Consider the following 23579-nt stretch of genomic DNA (forward strand, 5'->3'; position numbering starts at 1 on the left):
TGTTGAGATCAGGGCTCTGTGGGAGCCATACTTCCAACTTCCAGGACTTCTTGTTCTTCTTTACGCTGAAGATAGTTCTTAATGACTTTGGCTGTATGTTTGGGGTCGTTGTCCTGCTGCAGAATAAATTTTGGGCCAATCATACGCCTCCCTGATGGTATTGTATGATTGATAAGTATCTGCCTGTATTTCTCAGCATTGAGAACACCATTAATCCTGACCAAATCTCCAACTCCATTTGCAGAAATGCAGCCCCAAACGTTCAAGGAACCTCCACCATGCTTCACTGTTGCCTGCAGACACTCATTATTGTACCGCTCTTCAGCCCTTCGACAAACAAACTGCCTTCTGCTACAGCCAAATATTTCAAATTTTGACTCATCAGTCCAGAGCACCTGCTGCCATTTTTCTGCACCCCCAGTTCCTATGTTTTTCGTGCATATTTGAGTCGCTTGGCCTTGTTTCCACGTCAGAGGTATGGCTTTTTGGCTGCAGCTCTTCCATGAAGACCACTTCTGGCCAGACTTCTCCGGACAGTAGATGGGTGTACCTGGGTCCCACTCACTGTTCCCTCTAAGCTGTGCGTGTGTGCGCGCGCACACGACTTTCTGAACCCGCGCACACAAATTAAAATAGCGCGCACAAAAATGTAATTTTTGCCTAAAATGATTTTTGGCATTAAAGTGAAATGTTGCAGAAGGCCAGCTGTTCTGATTTCCCATTTATCCCATTTATCGAAGCGCTATAAATTTTAAATCAGGGGTGTGGCGTCACTTGTGTGCAGCTACGACCAATCAGAGTTGACTGACGTAGAGTCTTGCGTAGCAGGCTACGGTCGGCGCTATGCGGTATCTTGCTGCCTGCATCAGCCTATAACATCTTTGTACGAAACGCGCTAACTTTTGATTCTTTGACTTCCGTTGTATTGTTTATTTCGTGGAATCTTGGTGTTCAGCCTGGTACTTTGTAGCTAGATATAATTTTTTAAATGTCGAAACCACAAGCGATGAAAGGTGCAAAACGCAAGAGAGCTGCAATAGCTTTTAAGTCTGAATGGCTTCTACTAAAAGATACAAATTTCAGGAAATAGCAGATGCTTCTGAATGTGAATCAATTGCTTTCAGGCCTCTGAATGAAGTGCGCTGGTTATCCAGACACTTTGCACTTCAAGCAATTATTCGAAATTATGATCCCCTATTAAAATATTTTGAAGAATCCAAAGATAATGATCCTATATCAAAGTACTGCTATAAGAAGCTGAAGAGTGAACAATTTCATATAACATTGGACATTTTGAATGATGTCTTATCAGAAATGGCTTCTTTAACTATGGCATTTCAAAAACGTGGTTTGACGCCATTGGAAGCTTATCATCTTGCACAGGGTAAACTGAACAAACTTCGAATGCAGTACCTTGGTGAGAAGGTTAAATGGAGTGATAAAGTTAACAGTCTTCTTGACAAGGTGTCTGGAAAAGAAGTTTCCGTGGATACTAATTCCATATTAACCTTCATCAACATCCTATGTTTGCATCTGGGTGAAAGATTTCCTGAAAATGAAATTGAGGAATGGTCTGCTTTTGACTGTACAGCAATAGCACAATGCGACTTTGACTTTGGAATTGAACATATCCGATCTCTTTGTTTAAAGTACAAACAATTTCTTCAGGAGGAAAGTGTCATTATTCAACAATACAATGACTTTAAATTCCTTGTTGCAGAAAAAATCAAAAGCAATCTGATTAACAGCTTTCCAGAGATGACGAAATTTGCATTTCAGAATGATCAATTTGCAGAATTAGCAAAATTGATGGACATTGGTGCCACATTCGAAATGCTACCTGTAAAATATAATTACACATTATTAATAGGTATAGCATTTAACAATGAAACTTGTTTGGTATTGATAACTGAAATAACATCGTGTTTTTGTAACTTGAACTGAACTCCAACAAACATTCTGTAGCGCACAAAAATTTAGTCTTGTTTTAAAATGCGCACGGATGATATTTTTTGCGCACATAGCCTATAAAAAATTAGAGGGAACATTGGTCCCACTGGTTTCTTCCAGTTCTGAGCTGATGGCACTGCTGGACATCTTCCGATTTTGAAGGGTAATAAGCTTGATGTGTCTTTCATCTGCTGCACTAAGTTTCCTTGGCCAACCACTGTGTCTACGATCCTCAACATTGCCCGTTTCTTTGTGCTTCTTCAAAAGAGCTTGAACAGCACATCTTGAAACCCCAGTCTGCTTTGAAATCTTTGTCTGGGAGAGACCTTGCTGATGCAGTATAACTACCTTGTGTCTTGTTGCTGTGCTCAGTCTTGCCATGACATGAAACTGTCTTCCACAACCTCACCTTGGTAGCAGAGTTTTGGCTGTTCCTCACCCAGTTTTAAGCCTCCTACACAGCTGTTTCTGTTTCAGTTAATGACTGTGTTTCAACCTATATATGACATTGATGATCATTAGCACCTGTTTGGTATAATTGGTTGATCATACACCTGACTATAATCCTACAAAATCCCTGACTTTGTGCAAGTGTACCTATAAGAATTGATGCTGGTTTGAAGGCAAAAGGTAGTAACGGCAAATATTGATTTGATTTAGGTTTTTTCTTTTGTTTGCTCACTTTGCATTTTGTAAATTGATAACAATAAACCATCATTATTTATATTTCTGAAAGCATTCTTTGTTTACAGCATTTTTTCACACCTGCCTAAAACTTTTGCACAGTACTGTATCTATTTTTAGAATAGTTAATTTGATCAATAAATGTGATCATGATTTTAGACAGCTTTCCCCCATTTAAAAAAGCCTTCTGAATGTGCGCATCGCAAACACTAATGACTTGGTATTTAATTGTAAGGTTTTCCAAGAAAAAAAAAAAAAGGAAAAATTAGTGTATGATGATTTCACATTAACTAATTTTAATTTAGCATTTAAACTGGTTAAATAAGTTTTTTTCCTTGTTTTGAGACATCTGAATTTTGCCACTCTACCTTAACTGTAGCATGAGCGCAAGTTTCTAATTGTTAAATAGATGCTTATAAAAATTAACTACCCCATATTGACTTGCCATAGGCTTATCCGACTTTGTTTACTTTTTTGTAGAGTTTAAAAGCTTTGCCAGTTTGATTTGCACATATTACAAATGCTGAAAGACTGTTTATTAGAATTGACAACCTACTGGAATGTTTACATTTGCACATCTCTCAGATTCCCACTTGCCATAAGACAAGGGGGATTCACATTACTCCTGTCGTATAATCCACGTCTGTTTTCCAAGCATTATGCTCAAAATACACAAAATCCATACTTTTTTGTTAAAATATTGTTAGTTACTTCCTGAAGTATCGCTATGTCCATAAAAAGGATGCCTAAAACTTCTTGGGAAGGACTTTTTGAATTGGAAGACAATAGACACATGGATCATACAACATGAATAATCTGAGATTTATTTTTCTTTTGCAAGTACATTTTTCACACCATTTGCTGTTCTACAACACTTATCCCTTATGTTATGTCCTAAACTTCTTTTTCTCCATTCAGCATAAAAGCAAGAGATTACATTTTCTCTCAGCTACTACTATAAGGTACATGAGGAAAGTAACACATTAAAAAAAATACATTTTGGATGGAGTGTTTAACAGTCAAAGATGCCTGGAGATTTCTAAACCCAAACTCGAGCATATTCCTTCTACTCACTAGTGCACCATTGCTACTCAAGAATCATTTCTTTGTAGATAATTTCTTGCCTACAATTAAATCTTGTAAGTATGACGTTATTGTTACTTCCGACCATGTCCCTTTGATTTTGGAGCTAAAATCACTATGCACCACATGCTCATTTGATGGCGTCTTAAACCACTTTTATTAGCAGACAAGAACTGTACAGAATTTATATCCAAGCAAATCCAATATATACATCCTCAGAGGTTTCTGCAGGAATACCCTGGGAAACCCTGAAGGCCTTCTTAAGAGGACAGATTATTTCGTATCTTTCCCACAGAAATAACTTGGAAAACAAGAAGGTGTCAGAGCTAATCGGCAAAATTACTAGCATAGACCAAGGACATGCCAGGTGTCCAAGTGAGGCACTTCATAGGAAAAGGCAGGCTCTGCACTCAGAACTCAGCCTCTTAACAACTATAGAAACTGAACAACTCCTATTTAAATCAAGACATCATTATTATGAACATGGAGAGAAAGCTAATATGATCTTAGGTCAGCAAATCCACAAGCAAGAAGTCCACAATGCAATCCCAGCAATCACCAACACAAATGGAGACGATATCATTGACCATAAAAATATAATGCACACATTTAGAGACTACTATAAATCCTTATATTCTACTGAGTTTAAAGAAGACAAGACACAATTTAGTGCATTTCTGGATGCATTACAGATACCACAAATAGATACTCTTAGTGCAGAGGAATCGGATAAACCTTTGGCACTATCAGAATTACTAGATGCTATAAGCTCACTTCAGACTGGGAAAGGAGCAGGCCCCGATGGCTACCCTGCCAAATTTTATAAGAAATTCTCAACTTGGCTAGCTCCACTTCTATTAGCAACATTTACAGAAGCTAGAGAAAATAAAATTCTACCTCAAACTTTTTGCCAAGCATTAATTACCGTTTTTCCTAAACAAAATTAGGACTTATTACAATGTGCATCATACAGACCAATTTCACTTCTGAATAATGATGTTAAGATACTCTCAAGTCCTAGCTAGAAGGATGGAGAAAGTGCTGCCTTCGGTAAGATCACAAGACCAACCTGGATTTACTAAAGTCAGACACTTAGCTTCCAATCTTCTATGCCTGTTTGATGAAATATATTCTCCCACAAAGTCAAACACCCCAGAGATGATGATATCATTGGATACAGAAAAAGCATTTGATATGGTCGAATGGAACTACCTTTTCATTACATTGGAGAAATTCGGTTTTGGTACGAACATTTGTGCATGGATCAGACTACTGTATACCAATCCAGAAGCTTCAGTTTGTATTAACACCATTAATTCAGAATACTTGAAAGTACAATGTGGTACCAGACAAGGATGCCCCTTGTCACCACTGCCTTTTGCAATCGCCATTGAGCCACTGGCAGTTCACTTTCGAAATGCTTATGAGATAAAGGGGATTATCAGAGAAGGACTGGAACAGAAAGTTTCTCTATTTGCAGATGATATGGTACTGTATATATCAGATCCACAAAATACTGTGCCTGCGGTCCTAACAACACTAATAGAGTTTCAAAAGATTTCTGGTCTCAGAATCAATTTGAATAAAAGTGTGTTCTTCCAAGTGAATTCCCAAGCATACAATATTAGATTGGACACCTTCCCTTTTATCATCGCAGATCAGTTTAAATACCATGGGGTGAACATCACAAGTAAACATAAAGCTCTTTATAAATAAAATTCTGCCGTCTGTATGGAAAAAATTAAGCAAGACTTGCATAGATGGTCAACTGTTCATATCACTTTAGCTGAAAGGATTAACATTTTTCAGATAAATATCCTTCCTAAGGTTCTCTTTTTATTTCAAAACATTCCAATATACATTAGTAGATCTTTTTTTTAAGAAATTAGATTCAACCATAACCTCATTTATTTGGAATTCAAAACATCCACATATCCTAAGGGCGGCCCTACAAAGACCTAAGGCGGCATGGCTCTACCTAACTTTCAGTTTTATTACTGGGTAGCAAATACTATCTATCTATAAAAACATGGACTCAAATAGATGAACATACACAGGCTTGGTCCACAATAGAAACAAAATCCTGCAGTATTTCTTTATATTCCTTTTTTTGCACCCCAGTAAGTAAAAGTTATCGCCAATATACTATCAGCCCAATTGTGCTTCGCTCACTCAGAGTATGGAACCCATGTAGGAAGTATTTTAAGATAGAGAAGCTTTTATCTGTGGCACCTCTGTACAAGAACCGTCTCAAACATATGCAGTTTTTAATGTCTGGAAAACATTAGGGATTAAATCACTTAGAGATCTGTACATGGACACTACATGGACACCGTCTTTCCATCCTACGAACAATTACACTCTTAAGTTTCCAGCAACACATTTCTTTCACCACCTTCATATTAGAAACTTTGTTAAACAGAACTTGCCCAATTTTCCTCACCTCCCACCTACCTCTACACCGGAAAAAATATTGATCGGACTTGAGGACTCAGACAGCATCTCCGTAATATATAAAACCGTTTTACAGTCCCTCCCTTTCAAAGATCCAAGAGTACAGTGGGAAAAGGATCCCTCACTCAACATCTCAGAAAGGAGTGGAAAGTAGCAATGCACAGAATTCACTCGAGCTCCATATGCGCAAAGCATAGATTTATTCAACTCAAAATTATATATCGAGTGCATCTCTCGTGTGTAAAATTGTCCAGAATGTTTCCAGAGTAAGATCCAACCTGCGAACGCTGCAGTCAAGTTCCAGCCTCACTGGGCCACATGTTTTGGGCATGCACCAAAATAACATCATTCTGGACCAAAATCTTTAAATGCCTTTCAGACAGCCTTGGTGTCACAATCCCTCCTAATCCACTAATAGCTGTGTTTGGGGTACTCCCAGATGGGCATAAAGTGGAGAAGGACAAACAAATTGTAATTGCCTTTACTGCACTATTGACACGTAGATCTTATCCTGCTCAACTGGAAGAATCCTAACTCTCCTATTCTAAGTCAGTAGGTAACTGGTGTTATATACTGTTTGAAACTGGAAAAAATCAAATTCACACTAAGAGGATCTGTACAAAACTTTTTCAAAACCTGGCAGGATCTAATCAATAACATTTTAGAATAAGCATTTAAATTGAGAAAGTAGGTTCTCTTCCATCTTTTACTTCATTTATCTTTATTCATTCATTAATTTATCTATTTACTTATTTTTACTATCTTAAAGTTTTACTCTGCTAGCCTAGCTCTCTTTCTCAGAGGTGGGGATCGATTTGTTTCAAACCTTTTTTTTGTAAAACCTGAGTTATTTGTATGGAATGTTATTTGATTTTAATAAAATCAATTTAAAAAAAAAAAAAGACATGCTGTCTGTCAGAGAGAAGTAATGTTGAATCCTTTGCAACTAACCTGTCAAATTAGAAGTAACCGAGAAGTGAGAAAGAAAGAAAGAAAGAAAGAAAGAAAGAAAGAAAGAAAGAAAGAAAGAAAGAAAGAAAGAAAGAAAGAAAGAAAGAAAGAAAGAAAGAAAGAAAGAAAGAAAGAAAGAAAGAGAAAGGGTTAGTGTACACTGGCACCCCCTGGGTCTGACGTGGGATTACCATCTTTCGATCCCTTCAGAAATTCAGTTGAGAAGAAAAATTTGGAGGTTTTATGTTCTTGTTTTCATCTGTGGAATTGATGTAATGCAGGGGTCTCCAACCTTTTTTCCCTCAATCAGAGCTACTTTTACAAAATGAAAATGGCAAAGAGCTACTCATGTTTTCTAACATTTGTTCTCATAGCTTATTTTGAACTTTTGTGGAACTTTTACACAATGTTGGTGTCCACAACTCACATTTTTTATTACAACAGTACAAAAAATATTTAGTTCACCTGCAAGTGCATTTTGTATGTCTGTATGCATTTTCTAGTGCATCTCACACTTATTGAATTAAAACATGAATGCTGTCAAAACAATGCAATTATAAATACACAGATATTACTTACTCATTTGTCATTTTGTGAAATTAAACAGTGACATGTAACAAGAGTATTTACATGTTCAGTTGAATGTGTGATATGTATTCAGCCTTTTTTAGTTCGTGAGATGGCTGGCACTGCATGGAGTCAACAAGAGAGGTGTATGGTGGAGTGTAGCCACTTTGGTTCACTCATATGGAGGCATTTAAATGTTCATCTGTCAGTCTTGTTCTGAACTTTGATTTCATGACATTCAGACTCACAGAGGTGTGTATACCCAAACAAAGACGACATTTTCAGAGCTCCTTGGTGAAGATTCTTATAGTTATCTGGCTCTACTAAGGTCTAGAAATACTGATAGTGCTGTTGAGACTTTAACTACACATTATTTTGAAAGTTTATAACCTTAATTTCCATTTCTACAGTATCAACACAAAAAAGTTCAGCCATCTGCCTTGAAATCTCACTAATGTCCAAATGCATGAAGGGATTGGTCATAAATGTCACACAGGGTTCAAGTTTCTCAAAGTCACTGAATCTGTCTGTAAACTCCTGTCTAAGCCTTGAAAGGAGGTCACGATACTTGGAAACATTTAAAACACTGGCTGGACCTATGTGACTTTACAACATCTTTCAGACAGAGGGGAAGTGCTGAAACCTTTTGTTTTTTCACTTGCTGGATGTACAGTGACAGTTTTGCACTGAATGCCTTAACAGCACTGATCATATCAGATATGTTTTTATCTTTGCCTTGTAACTATAGGTTTAAGTGATTAATTTTCTCAGTTACTTCTGTCAGGAAACCAAGATCAAGTAGCCACTCTGCATCAGATAATAGGGTGGTATCTTCCTCCCTCGTTTCCATAAAAGCCTTGATTTCACCCAGCAAGGAAAGAAAGCGCTTCAGTATCTTACCCCGACTTAACCATCTGACTTCAGTGTGGAGGAGGAGATCCCCATACTTTACAGAGCATTCCTCCAGGAAGAGCTTGAAGCTCCGAAGTTGCTTTGTCTTTGCTTGAATGGAGTTGATGATCTTAACAACAGGCACCATGACATGATCAAATTCCATAACTTTTGCACATATAACCTGTGGGTGAATGATAAAATGATAGTTCAGAAACTTGGGAACGTCCGGGTCCGCTTTGCAGTGCACAATAAATCCTGAGTGACAACCTGTCATAGCTGGTGCTCCGTCAGTTGTCACGGACGCCAGCTTTCCGACAGGAATCTTTTTTTCTACAAAGTAGTCCTTCACTGCATTGTAAATATCGTTTTCAGTGGAACTAAGGTCAAAAACTGTTCTTGGGTGGAAAAGTCACCAAACACCATTTGAATGAAAACAGCCAGCTGGGCTGTATCACTGGAGTTGATAGACTCCTCACACTGAATTGAAAACCATTTGTACCTCTGCATGTCCGATTCCAGCTGTTTTACCACATCCACAGACGGCGCAGACTTTCTCCTTGCCACAGTATTTGCAACAAGTTGTACATCAGCAATAGCAGACAAAATTTCTGTCTTACTTTTTTGGTCCCTGAATAACATTGCAGCCACCGTGGTCATAGCCTCCTTTACAATCCTGCCATCGGTGATGGTTTTTTTATGCTTTAAGATGTGCACCACTTTAAATGAGGCCTCTGTCGCTGCATTGGCCTTCTTCGTATGTTTGTTGAACAGAAACTGTTGTCTTTGAAGCATTGTTTTCAGCTCCTTTATCTTCTCTTTTTGTAGACTGCTACCTGCAGGAAAGTCCAGTGAAAGGTTGCTGTGGACCTTGATGAAATAATGCTCCACGTTACATCTTTTACGGACTGACATGCTTGCACCGCAGATCAGACACACACTTATTTACATTTTTGAAACGAAACTCTGTTTCCCACACTTCATGAAAATAGTAGTTAATAAATAGTTAATACAGGTAACGAGTGGAGGACAGAGGAGCCTCTTACAGAAGAAATTACAAGTCTGTGAGAGCCAGAAATCTTGCTTGTTTATAGGTGACCAAATACTTTTTTTCCACCATAATTTGCAAATAAATTCTTCAAAAATCAGACAATGTGATTTTTTTTTTTTTTCTTCTCATTTTGTCTCTCATAGTTGAGGTATACCTGTGGTGAAAATTACAGGCCTCTCTCATCTTTTTAAGTGGGAGAACTTGCACAATTGGTGGCTGACTAAATACTTTTTTGCCCCACTGTAAGATGGGGCGAGATTATTTAAGGCTTTATAAACTATAAGCAGAATTTTAAAGTCAATCCTGAATGACAGTGTAATGACATCAAAACTGGAGAGATGTGCTCGGATTTTCCTTTCCTGGTAAGGATTCTAGCAGCTGCATTCTGCACTAGTTGCAAATGATTTATGTCTTTTTTGGGTAGTCCTGAGAGGAGTGCGTTACAGTAATCTAGTCGACTGAAATAAAACGCGTGAACTAATTTCTCAGCATCTTTCAATGATATAAGAGGTCTAACTTTTGCTATGTTTCTTAAGTGAAAAAATGCTGTCCTAGTGATCTGATTAATATGTGATTTAAAATTTAGATTACTGTCAACAGTTACCCCTAAGCTTTTTACCTCCGTTTTGACTTTTAATCCTAAAGCATCAAGTTTATTTCTAATAGCCTTATTGTATCCATTATTGCCAATCAGTAAGATTTCAGTTTTCTCTTTATTTAATTTGAGAAAGTTACTATTCATCCATTCCGAGATACAAGTTAGACATTGTGTTAGTGAATCAAGAGAATCGGGAATGAGAATGCTCAGCATGGCATTAAATCTGTATTGGAGAAGTGGGTTTGGAAAATGAATAATGGAGTACTTGGAAAGATTACTGACAGCAAAAAGTGGCATGGTGGTCTTTGGCCACACAATTTATTTATTCATTCCCTGTCTCCACTCCGTAGCAAATCTCTTTTCTTTAGCATTTGTTGATAGAAGCAAATGCAATAATTTTTACACTTATTAAATCACCCTTTGCATGCATTACTAGCACATATATCATTTTGGTTGCCTTTTCATCTGCGTGTATTAATGTGCAATTTTCCACAAATCTCATGTATTATTATTAAAAAACAAAATGCATTGATCAATGTAATAATTTTTTATTTTATATTTATGTAAATATATTTTCTATTAATTGTATGTATACTTATTTTTCTCTACATTAGGCATTTTTAGAAATGAGTACACAAGATGAAGCCACAGCTATGATAAATTACTACAAATACAAAAAGCCTTCTATTCGTGGACAAGTTGTGCAATTATCACTTTTGCAAGGAAAAGACAGTATTCAGGTACTTTTTTATTTTATTTTTTTTGTTCATCGACTTTCATTGATATGTTATTAAATAAAAAAACAAGTTTTGTTTATATCTAAATGCATTATGATTTTCATGTTCCGAAGAAACCCATGTAGTTGCCCTGTCCCTCTCCATCTGCCATGGAATACTGCTATGTGTTTTTGGTTTTTTATCTCCACTTCCAAAACCCTGATCAACAGTTTCAATTTTAAAACATGCATTGCCTGTATTGTACACCATGAGAGCATTACTGTATGATACTGACCTTTGTTGCCAGTTCTGTTCTCTAAATTTCCATGGTAGCTTTCTCCACATGTTTTGAATTTGTCCCATCTATATCTTCTGCAAGTATTGGTCTTTAACGCTTTCATTGATCCTCCCTATTGATGTCACTCCCTCATTTCTTTTCTTTCTCAATCTAGAGTAAACTTCTCTGCTGTTCCTTTCACTACACCAAAGGATTTTATTCTTAGACACCATTGCAGCCATGTTTGCTCAGAACCCTTGGTGGTCTTTCTTGAACCCTGTTCACCACAAATTAATTGGTCCTTCAGTTCAAGTATCAAGAAGTGGTCATCTGCTGGTCAATGTGCTGGGTGGTCAGATATTGGTGGCCCAGAGACATTTAAATGTATTCTCCCCATCAACACAATTTTTTTCACTACTTTCAAAATAGAAACTTTGCTAAATGGAACCGACCCAATTTTCCACACCACCTAACCACAACTGATCAGTATTTCTTCTGGAACAGAAATGAAGACTCATACAGCATCTCAATAACATATAAAAAACATATTCAAATCTATCCCTTTCAAAAATCCTAGGATACAGTGGATCTTTTACTTAATATCTCATAGTTCTGCACAAAGCATTCAATCATCCAACTTGAAATCTTTTATCAATCACTTGTACATTGTTTAAAATTGTCCAAAATGTATCCAGGGCAAGATTCAACCTCTGAACGTTGCAGTCTAGCTCCAGGCTCACTGGGCCACATGTTTTGGAGGTGCATCAAATTAACATCAAGAATCTTTGAATGCCTACCAGACAGCCTTGGTGTCACAGTCACTCCTAACCCAGCTGTGTTTGGTGTTCTCCCAGATGGGCTTAAAGTTGAGAAGGACAAATTGATTGTAATTGCCTATACCACACTAATAGTACTTAGATTCTTTGACAGCTCGAAGAATCCCTGAAGTACCTTTTACAAGTAGCAAAAATTTATATTGGTTGTTACAGACTCAAATCAAATGTATATTTTTATTAGTAATGATAACAGCATCTCATTACTCAAAATCGTAAATGAGGGGAGAACCCAGGATCGAACCTGTGATCTCTTGATTATGCGGCAGCAGTTCTTACTACTGCACCAGCCAATTGGACATATCTACTTTGTTTTGATTGATATTTGGACTTAGGTTTTTACACATTGACAGCAACATGTAAATTGAACAGTTTTTTTCTTGAGTTATATTGTTGAATAAAAGCGCACTTGTTTTGTTATACCTTTTGTGAAAGTGTTTATTGGATATTTGGACTTCAGTCTTCACACATTATACACTTTATGTCAGCATTTTGTCATTATTACTATAACACGAAAAAGGTTTGTTTTAGTTATGTGTTCAATATTTTTTGCCTCACATTTCCTGTCATCCTACATGTACACAGGTCGTTGTAGACACAGAACACAAATGAAATGTATACATTCCAAATAACTATATTATTTACCCTATACAATTCAAGACACCTAACTCCTTGGTAAAGAAGCTTCAGCTGTGAGAATTTTGCATCTTGCCTTTAGCTGCCTCGTTGGGTGATGGGACAGCAGGCTGCTTTTCTGCTTGTGCTGATTGACACATTTGCAAAACTAAAACACTGATGAGGTCGTATGAGGGAATTTAAGGTAGCCGGGCATTACAAATAGTTTCGTAGGCTTCAGGGATTCTAGTGTTAAAACTACCAGTCAGCAAAAACAAGATTATTTGCCTTTTCGTGGTTAATTTCCTTAATTGACCCCCATTATTTATTTTCAGGTGTATTAAGTTACTCGTTCCTTGTCCTGCAGTATCTTTGTCTAGTAAAATCTCCTGAAACTATGGGCCTGTTACAGCTCCATGGTGTCAGCATCGAATCAGAAGACCTTGTCCAGCTTACAGAAGCCATTACAAAATTTGTAACTTTCATCAGGCTGAGGGTCCTATTGTAATAGTCCTTCTGATGTATAAGAAGTACTGTATACAGTATTTGTAGAGTTAATCTTACTAGCTCACTTGAGCTTCTAACTCTTGAACCTGCTACATATAATTGCCCATGAGTAAAACATTCCTGCTGTACATCACTTTGAGCTTTCTCTAATGCAGTGTTTCCCAAACTCGGTCCTGGGGACCCCCTGTGGCTGCAGGTTTTTGTTCCAACTGGATTCCTAATCAGTGACAACACCTGATAGCACTGATCTCATTTAATTAGCTGGTATGTTTTTTTCTTTCTTTTATTTGACATTCAGAAAAGCACAGCAGCATGATTTTTACATTAATAAGACATTTAGAAATATTTATGCTTTTGCTATAGATTTAAATGCTTAACTCTCTTTTGTTGATATCATTATACTTGGCCCTTTCTCTGTGCAGTTTTTCCCCCTTCATTGTATCTTAATAATGACAATTTAAAACAAGCAGATCAGACACCCAGGCAAACAACACTGAATAATCAAAGGCTGCAACTACTTTAGCATCAGACCGACTAATTAGTAAATAATAGATTAATTAAACAATTAGAAGACCTAGAAAAGTAGAATGAAAATCAAGATGAAAATACTGTTAAAAAGAAAAAAAATACATTATTCCTATATAACTGCTTGGTACATTTTAATATTTTTTTTTTTTAGCAAAATTAGTTTTCTAATTTCTATATTGTTCCCTAAACACAGAACTTGGGAAATATCAGTTCACTTAATTAGCCCACGAGTTCAATTAAAAACAGAAGCTGGTTGGAACAAAAACCTGCAGCCACAGGGGGTCCCCAGGACCGAGTTTGGGAAACACTGCTCTTATGACTTGATTTTTGTTGATGGTCATTACAAAACATAATTTTACTGGAGACTTTGATTTGAAACAGATAATTGTAGAAGGAGTAGCAGATATTTTTGAGTATAAATATAATTTCACCTTCTGTAAAAATGGTAGCTTCAGGCAGATTAGAATGTAACTGTTTGATCTGTAATCTTGTACAGTTACAAAATTTTGAAGGGTTTAGATCAAAAGCAGTTTAAAAATTGAAGCAGGCCTAGTGTTTGGAAATAACCATTTATCTCAGAGAAAGTGGAGAACTAAAAATAATACATCAAACTGCAAATCTAAACTTGCAAAACCCATTTGTTGTGAGGCAGTAAGGGGTATACATCAATTTTTAATAATTTATTCCTTTTTGTTGTGGCACATCCCACGTGTTAGCTGAAGTTGGTGCACTTTTTACACAGAGAAGCAAGGAAGATTAGCCCTGAGCTGCCAGAGGTTTTGACCAATTTGTCACAACTCTGATTCAGGTTTACAACTTAGAAACTGAGTGAACTCTAGCATGTTGTGCAGAGGGAGTACCCACTCTTAGGACAGAAGGCTGTGAGGATTCTGCTTCCTTTTGCCACATCCTATATTTGTGAGATTGGATTTTCAGCTGTTGCCTCACTGAAATCAAAGCACAGGTCTAAGCTCAACATTGAACATGAATTGAGAGTGGTGATTTCAGGTTTGCAACCCTGTTTTGAAAAGATGTTCTATGAAAAATAGGCTCACTGCAGTCACTAATAAGGTAATAAGATCTGAGTTCTCACAAAATGACATTTTCTTTTCTTGCCAAGTAACTAAACTGTTCAAGTTATTATTTTGTGGTGTTTATTTCATTATTCTTGTTTATTTTTTATTTTTATACTAGTTGTACTGTTTATCCTCCTAGCAAAGGTGGTTGCAGTTCAACTTTAAAACAATTCTTTCTTGCTCAGTATTTTTGAAAAAACACTATAATCAAGCAATTTAGTGACAAGAGACACACATTTGTTTTGATAAGTCTACAAAGGCTGCCCTGCATTTTTACTTACACAAAGGAAGCTATTGAAAGAAAGCTGAAAGGAAACTTGCAGTTGCCAGTCATGTTATTTCAATTTAATAAAACAAAATCTGGCCCATTTTGTTTATTTATATATTTGAAATGTATGTATGAAAGGTCCACTGCTTCCAAAGCGGGGCATGATAGAAAACATTTGAGAACCGCTGGGTTAATCAGTTTTATTAGAAGTACTATGTAAATAACAGAATACTTCTGTTTTTTAAATAAAAAAAAAAAAAAAGATTAATTAACTCGGTGGCACTCCTTACTCATGAAAATGCGCCATACAATTACCCATTAGTAAACAATTCTGCCGTAGATCACTTCTTAATTTTCCTAGTGACTGATCTTGGCTTTTGTTATTGGTCATTGGGAAATACAATTTCGGAGGGGTAATGGCAATTTTTTGGGTATATGTTATGATGTTGAAGCTTTAGTCGTTAAAGTATGAGTGAAAGATCCTTCATCTCTGTTATATCCAGTCTTTGTAATTACTATACCGAAGTAATTACAGTATATCCATTGACTTCATTTGTTCATTTCAGAGGCTACATAAAAATGATCTGTTCATGAAGGCTTTTAACCCACACTAGCATTCTCAAACTTCCTTTTCAGTTTAAATTCTTTGTCCAGGTCCTTATGATATAACTTTATATTATAAACACTTTTTATTCATTGTCTTACAGCACTATGTGCATCATTCCTGTTTGTTTTATTGTACTAATCCAGAATTTTGTGTTTCATAATGTTTCATTTGAATGCTTTGATACTAGTTATTTATGCATTGTTACCTATTAATAATGCCCTGCATATCTATTGTTTATTTGAAGTGTGCTATATGAATAAGAGCTTGTCTAGGAAAAGGATATATTGATAAAAATATTTTATCTTTAATTTTGAAGGAGTTTTTTGATTCTATGCTGTATATCAGAGATCTTCCACCACAAGGTTATTCAAATTCTGATCTCTGGAATTTAGTCAGAAGAGCTGGGCTTGTGGACTGCCAAATATATCAAAGAAATAAAAATGAGGTGGGTAACCTGGAAATTTAATCTGAAAGAAGCACCACACATAAAATTCAAAATGTCATCATTGTTACCATGGGAATAATCTGTGGATAATGTAAAAATACCCATTTATTTATAGGTATTAGTCTTTGCTAGGTTTATGCTGCCACTGCTTCAGCTGTGGGGGAATTGCAGTTTGTTTCTTGTTTGATCAGTCCTAGCTGCATACTGTAAAGTTCACAAAATAGTCAAAACCTGTGATCTCATATAATTTAAAGCAGAAATGTGTTGCTGCAGTATATCTGTCATGTATAGATTGTTTTTTCTTTTTTAACAGTCAAATCTGTCTTGCACTTCTTGAGTCCCATGGCAAAATGAATACAAGTGTGAATTTTACAAGTTCATTAGCTTAAAAAATCCTCCTAGTTCAAACATGTCCAGGATTTAACAGTTGAATAGAGAGTAGTTCATAAATATGCAATCAGTGAACTGACATGTATAGAATTGGTGCCTTCCTTACACTAGGTTCTCCTAGGTTAGGATTTAACTCCCCACAACACTGTTCTGGCGAAGGTGGGCTCAGGCAATTTTCTGTCAATTACTTCAAATTACTAACATAGTAAGCCCAAGGAATAGCATGCTTACAATAATAGTAAATCTAGTGTCGTCTTGTTTGGTATTTAATCCTGTACTGTCTTTTTCAGTAGAAATGATCATTTAGATTTCCTTACAAGTAAAATTAGGAAGAATTGTACCTGACAGTTCTAATATCTTATTTGGCTGTTTTTTTAAGTAAATATGAGTTTTTCTTCTATTGTCACCTATTACAGTCAACTCCAGAAATACTGGCACCCCTAAAAAAGTAGACAAAAACATTGATGTCATATAGGCAATATATATACAACGATTCTAATACTCCTCAAATATTTTGAGAAATTGTTGACTATTTAATAAAACCATTCCTGCAAAAGTGTTGTTTTGTCTTCAGAATAGTTTCTTGTCATGTGGCAAAATTATTGGCACCCTTGAACAATACTGTAAATAAGACCAAATAAATTTCCATCTTTGGGGGAAAAAATGTTTCTTGATGTTGCTTTTAGTGTCTAGAAACTTTTGTCTAAGGCAATTTCCTTTTTCACTGGGGTATAAATATGAGACAACACATGGGTAAAATCCTTTTGTCTTCCATCAACATGGGTAAAACATCTCAACTCTGATGAGGAAAAAAGTTGTTGAGCTACATAACATTGGGAATGGCTACAAAAAAATAGGTATTCAATTAGAGCTATAATAAAGAAGTTTAAAAAGCATGGAACTGTTGAAAATTTCCAGGGGAGGGGGCATATCTGCATATTGTCCCCATGCACAGTGGGGAGGATGGTAAGAGAGGCAAAGAGTAGCCCAAAAATCACAGTTTCACAACTGCAAAGTTTAGTTGAATCTTGGGGATTAACAGTTTCAAAGTCAACTGTGAGACAACACCTCCATGACTAGAAGCTTTATGGATGAGTGGCACAAAAGAAGCCTCTCCTGAGTCCTTTGCCAAGCAACATTGGAGGTACAGCTTGAATTGTGTGTTGTGGTCAGAAGACACAAAAAGTAAGCTTTTTGGCCATGCACACCATCTCCATGTTTCTTGAAAAAAGGTCACTGTATACAAAGCAGTGCTCTCATATACCCATGGTAAAATATGGTGGTGACTCTTTGATGCTTTTGGGATGTTTTGCTGCCAGTGGTCCAGGAGTTCTTGTTAAGGTCCATGGCATAATGAAGTCTATTACATATCACAACCTTTCAGCAGAAAAATTTGGTTGCCTCTGCGAAAAGGCTGAAACTGGGACATGGTTGGATCTTCCATCAAGAAAAGGATCTGAAGCACACATCAGAATCAACAAATAATTGGTTGGAGAAGCCCAGAATTAAGGTTTTGCAGTGACCCTCTCAGGTTCCAGATTTGAACCCAACTGAAAAATCTGTGGTCTCAATTGAAGAGAGCAGTTCACAAAAGAAAACCCAAGAATCTCTATTAGTTGTAAATGTTGTGTGGAAGAGTGGTCCAAAATCCCTCCACAAGTAGTCTCCAGACTTGTTAACTACTACAAAAGTATTTAGTGGAGCCCCCCTAACATTTGTGGTACCAATATTTTTGGAATCTGCCTTAATATGAAAATTTGTGATGGTGAAGGAAAACATTTTGTTTCAGAAATCTGTTTGACAATAAAAGCACGACGTTTATCCAATTGTTTAAGCATAAAATATTCATTGCATGTGTGGTCTTTTTAATATATTAATGTTTGCAGTTTTTCATGAAAGGTGTCTATTTCTGGAGTTGAATGTATTTGGATCAGTAGTTGAAATGGGTTATGTTTGGATCAGTTAAAATATAGTTGGATTGTTTTTTTATTGTCTTAAAATAATAAAGTTGTGAACTATTTCAGTATAGTAGTTTGAGCTTGTCTGCATTTTAAGGTAGTTTAGAAATAAACAGGTTTCTAGTGTTTTACAAACTCATGATATTTCAGGTGGAAAAAAATACTATAAAACCATAGTATTTCAACTTTTAAACCTTGCCCTTTATTTTTCTTTTTGTATAGTGATACAATTGCTAAACATATGCATTTAAAATGTATGTTTTAAAGTGAACTGGATTTGGAAGATGCAAGTCAAAATATAACAGATCTGTTCATCATTTATCAGAATCTAGAAAAAAAAAAAGAATAGTTGTCTTATTAAATGATGATGTCTCTTCACAAGACCGGTTAATGCCAGCGTACATAATATGCAGCTAGGGTAATTATCTGAACCAATGATTAGATTGTGATTTTTATATCGGAAATGTGTATAGGTTTATACACAGTATTGATTGTTATCTAGACATATTTCTCAAGGTAATGAAACAAATGTGAACTTAAAAATTTGCATTATATGCCCATGTAAAATATAGATTTTAGGTGAAAATGTTTTTTTGGCTAAATTGTATTTGTTTTAGCACTTATAATAAAGTATAGTGCCAACCAAAGCATTTGGGACAAAGACACAATTTTCCTTGATTTATCCCTCTGCTCCACAGTTTAAGTTCCAAATCAGACGTGATTAAAGTAAAAATTGCTGACTTTAAGGGTATTTCCATACATTTCAGTCACACCATGTAGAAATTACAACACTTTTTATACATTGTGCACTTGAATCATGTCTGAATTGTTTGATTTGCAATTTTAAACTGTGAAGCAGAGTTTTAAATTAAGGAAAAAAATGTGTTTTTTCCCAAATATTTTGGAGGGACCTGTGTTCTGTCAAAAGTTATTACTCATATTTCCTTAATGATTTTCAGGCATTTGTAGAAGTGAAGAACAGTGCCGAGGCTGAGAAAATGATAAAGTTCTACAGAAGTAACAATCTTTTGGTCAGAGGCAAAAAGGTTAATATAACTATATGCAAGGATCCTGAAAGACTTACGTTCTGGTAAGTTAAAGATGCAAAATGAAATGCCATATCATCTGTAGTTGGAAAGACATACAAATAGCTTACATCTATCATTTTTAAACTAACTTTTCACAGAACAGTTTGACAGCAAATCTAAGCCTATCTCTGCAAAAATCAATAAAAGATTTACATTGTCAGTCATTTGGAGGATGACCTAATGCATAACCTTTGTCCAACTCACTATATTCTATTATTAAGTAAAAGATTGCTTTATAGATTTCTTTTTAGTGACAGTTTTTGTGTCAATCACTGCTAATATAGTTACAAAAAAATAAGCTGATTAATTATTGAATGCTATCAACACTTGTACACTTTTGCCAACAACTTCTTACGATGGGTCATGGTTTTTTCAAAGTTTTAATATTTTGTTTACTACTTTGATAAATTCTGTTTAGTTTTGTGCTTAATTTCTGTATATTCTGCATGGCAGAAAATGGGAAGCTGATAACTTTGCAGCTGTGTTACTCTCTTGTTGTTTAATAACCCTGCATATAATACTTGTCTTCATTTTGCATTGAATTATAATGAATCAAATCAAGATATCATGTATTTTTTCTAATAAATGTGTACAATTTTTAGTCTTTTTTTTTATATGCTAAAGATGTTAGATACTCAGAATAATAAAAGCTAATCATTACTTTTCGTTCAAAAAATTTGACATTTTATAAGCAAATTCTCTTTATGATCTATCAGGGAAGAGCCACACATTTCTGAATTTTGCCAAGCACAGTACAAGAGCAAATGTGTGTAATACCAATGTTTTTCTTAAGAAAAGAGAGCCATACTTCATTACACCATGTTTTCAGAATGATTCAAAAATAAAAAGCTAAAGGGAAATAAATGTTCATTCATCCATTATCTTAATCCTCTCAATCCAATATGTTAAATAAATAAATAAAATGAAAATTACATTAATTGATAAACTAGCGTTCAGGCAGTTCTAAAATTTACACCAGACTGTTAGTGTGCACATACACTCAAAAGACAAAAAGCTCTATTGAGAAGAACCCATCAAAAGGACAACTGTTTGGCTGTAGAAAGAGGCCAGACACCCAATGCCACCCTAATAAGTGCTTTATCATATTTGTTCATTGAAGTATTTTTACATAAATTAACTTTCATATGTTAAATGTGTCATAATTTGAAATATGACTATTGATTTAGGCGACAAGGATACACACATCAATCAACTCAGCAACGTGATGCTGGATCCACTGGAAACACTGAACCTGAATATGCTCATAACCTTATGGGGGATGATTCAGGAATAGGTGAGTTAATGGTAGACAAAGTAATGTTAAATCTTTAAGTTGTGTTGGTTTGAGATCGGCAAAATAATAAGGTAAAGATAACAAAAAGTAATGAGGTTCTTGTGTCTCTAGGTAAAGGGCTTGGAACAGTAGTGGGCAACATTTCATTTGAAGAGCCTTCAAATCAAAATATCTTTCAAAATGAAGAGTTGGCAGATGAGCAAAACACATTTTTGGAATTTCCTTGCGTACAAAGAGAGGAAGGTTTTGGATTTAATGTGGAAAATGAAGAACAAATAGAGGAAGTAGAGATGGAATTAGAGGATGGGTCAAATGATAGCTGGCACAGTGAAGGAAAAATGTGCCATAAGCGGTCCAGTGATCATATTGAGGCATCATTAGAAGATCCTAACTATTCAGAAACTTTAAAAGATGTACCAGCAAAAAAAATGTGTGATTTTAATAAAAGTGAGGGTATTGAGCCACCAGAGACTGTTTCTGACAACTTCAACGCTGAAAAAGTGAATGAATCTTTTAAAAGGTCACAAAATGATATCCAGGAACCTGATGACAGCCTCTTGGGTCTCAGAAAGGACTCCACAGATGTTAAGGTAAAAATCGAAGTTGTAAATGATGAAATTGCCAAAGCTAGTGTCTAGTTGGTGATTTTATATGCGTGTTTACCTTCGTAAGCTTAGAATATTTTTTGTAATTAAAAACTGCATGATTAATTTTTAACAAATGTCTTTCCATTCATTAATTTCTTAAACTTCTACAGCTTAGAGGCATGCATAGTTAATTCCTATCCCAGCAAGCATTTGTTACAAGACTGAAAGCATCTCTGGATAGATAGAACTTTATTTGTACCAAGGGGAAATTTGGCGCTTTACAGAAGCTCAGTAAATTAATGAATAGATAAATACATCTTTACACACACTTTATAGTCTGAACACACCAGGATGACTAAAAAAAAAAAAAACTACTTACAAATTGGCAGTCAGAGGCAAAATGCAGATATATTGCTGTTGGTATTAAGGTAGCGTTTCTTGACACACTTCTGCGGAATAATTTGTTGGCTGAAAGTACTCCGTGTCAGACAAAGGATGTGTTCATCCAGAGTGTGTTGTATTACTGAGCCTGTCCCTTTTTAATTGGATTGTTGAAGTGGTGAGCATCTCTTGAAGTAATGTCAGCCCAGCACACCACAGGACAGAAAATCGCACTGACCATCACAGAGTCGCAGATGATCTGAAGGATGTCATTACCTATATTAAAGGAACATAGTCTCCTAAGAAAAAAGAGCATGCTCTGCTCTTACTTTTTCTGCTCCTCTATGTTTTGAGTCTAGTCCAACCTGTCATTGATGTGAACCCCCAAGTACTTGCAGGAATGCACTGCCTTTACATCCATGCCTGAATAGAAACCCCAAAAAGAGGTCAATACATTCCTGTAAATTCACAGCCACGTATAGATTTGAGTTGTTAATTAGCTCCTAAGTCTAAATCTTGGATGATTGAATTCACATAACATTGTCAAGATGTCATACTGTCTCTGTTGTTCTGTAGACAAATGAAATCAAAACACTGATGTTATTAACTTTTATTAAATGATTTAACACATTGAAAACTCTGTAGAGTCCCCAAAGCAACAAACTATAAAAAGCATTTTCCATTCATCCATTTTTTAACCTGCTTAGCTCAAGTCAACAGACCCATATTGCATCAGGTGTAAGAAAGGCACAAAATGGTCACATAAAGTAGCTGGAAATGCATTGTTCATTTTATTTCTTCACTAAAGTCCATACACCGACAAACCAGGTTCAATATACCTACTAATTAGGTTCAGTTATCCTTTGTCCTAAGTGTTTTCCTGTTTATTTTCGAACAAGCCATAGTAGATTTTACAACCTGTTTTGAGAAGAAAGGTTCCCAAAGCCTCACACCCTTTGTTTTGAATCCCAGCTGCATTTTTGGCCTTTTTTTCACATTACTCATTTTCAGACCACAATTTCCTTGATCTTTCTTGCAATGGCAACAGCAAAACTCCTTCCCACACCGAATCTATCCATCTAATATTCAGTTTGTATATTACATATAATGTAAAGTCGACAGACTCCATCAGCAAAAACACTAATGCTTAGTTAATAAGCTGAAATTTGGTAGGATGGTACATCTAGGTCAGTAGGTGTCCACTAAGAAATTTCATTATTGACATTTAGGGGTAACAACCCCCTCCCCCATCCCTTGACAACAGAAAAGGTGAATACCCCAAAATCTCAAAAATGCCTTGAAGAATTTGATTGAAATTTGGTGGTGATATAGAAAAAAGAAAATTAGTGGATGTGTTTTTGTTTGTTTTCTTGATATTTGTCAATAATAATGTTGTAGTGAGAGGCCTATTCTAACTCACTGAATCCTTTTCTTGGTACAGTAATATGCTCCAATTTCAAGCCCCTATGCTCTTCTGTGGGTTCTTCTGTGCTAAAATAAACAAGCTGTAATCTCTAAAGGACTCCCATCCCCTGACATAAATGGGTGCTAGATATCATGTACTACAGGGTTAGTACGGGTCCTGGAAAACACTGAATGCAGTTTAAAATAAACTATGTGTTTTGAGTTCATATGTATTCTTATTAGGTTTGTGTAATTTTGCTGTGGATATTCAGAACCAAAGTGTAAAGTGGCCATTGATTTTTCTTCTGGTTGTTACTGGTTATAAAGAGTCATGTAATCTGAAATATACTAAAGTGTATACTAATAATGTGCCAGC

The 23579-nt window shown here is 35.8% G+C and overlaps 1 protein-coding gene across 4 annotated transcripts in view; it reads left to right on the forward strand.

Annotated features, from left to right (window-relative positions):
* The window catches only part of LOC114660138 (matrin-3-like), a 98230-nt gene that overhangs the window by 59995 nt on the left and 14656 nt on the right, over positions 1-23579 (forward strand). For all 4 annotated transcript variants that reach the window (XM_051933823.1, XM_051933826.1, XM_051933824.1 and 1 more), the window contains 5 exons: positions 10844-10969; positions 15973-16101; positions 19409-19539; positions 20725-20831; positions 20943-21421. In XM_051933823.1, coding sequence (XP_051789783.1) covers positions 10844-10969; positions 15973-16101; positions 19409-19539; positions 20725-20831; positions 20943-21421 — 972 coding nt within the window. The remainder of the gene's footprint in view (positions 1-10843; positions 10970-15972; positions 16102-19408; positions 19540-20724; positions 20832-20942; positions 21422-23579) is intronic.

This window comes from Erpetoichthys calabaricus, chromosome 11 (assembly GCF_900747795.2).
Source record: "Erpetoichthys calabaricus chromosome 11, fErpCal1.3, whole genome shotgun sequence".
NCBI lineage: Eukaryota > Metazoa > Chordata > Cladistia > Polypteriformes > Polypteridae > Erpetoichthys > Erpetoichthys calabaricus.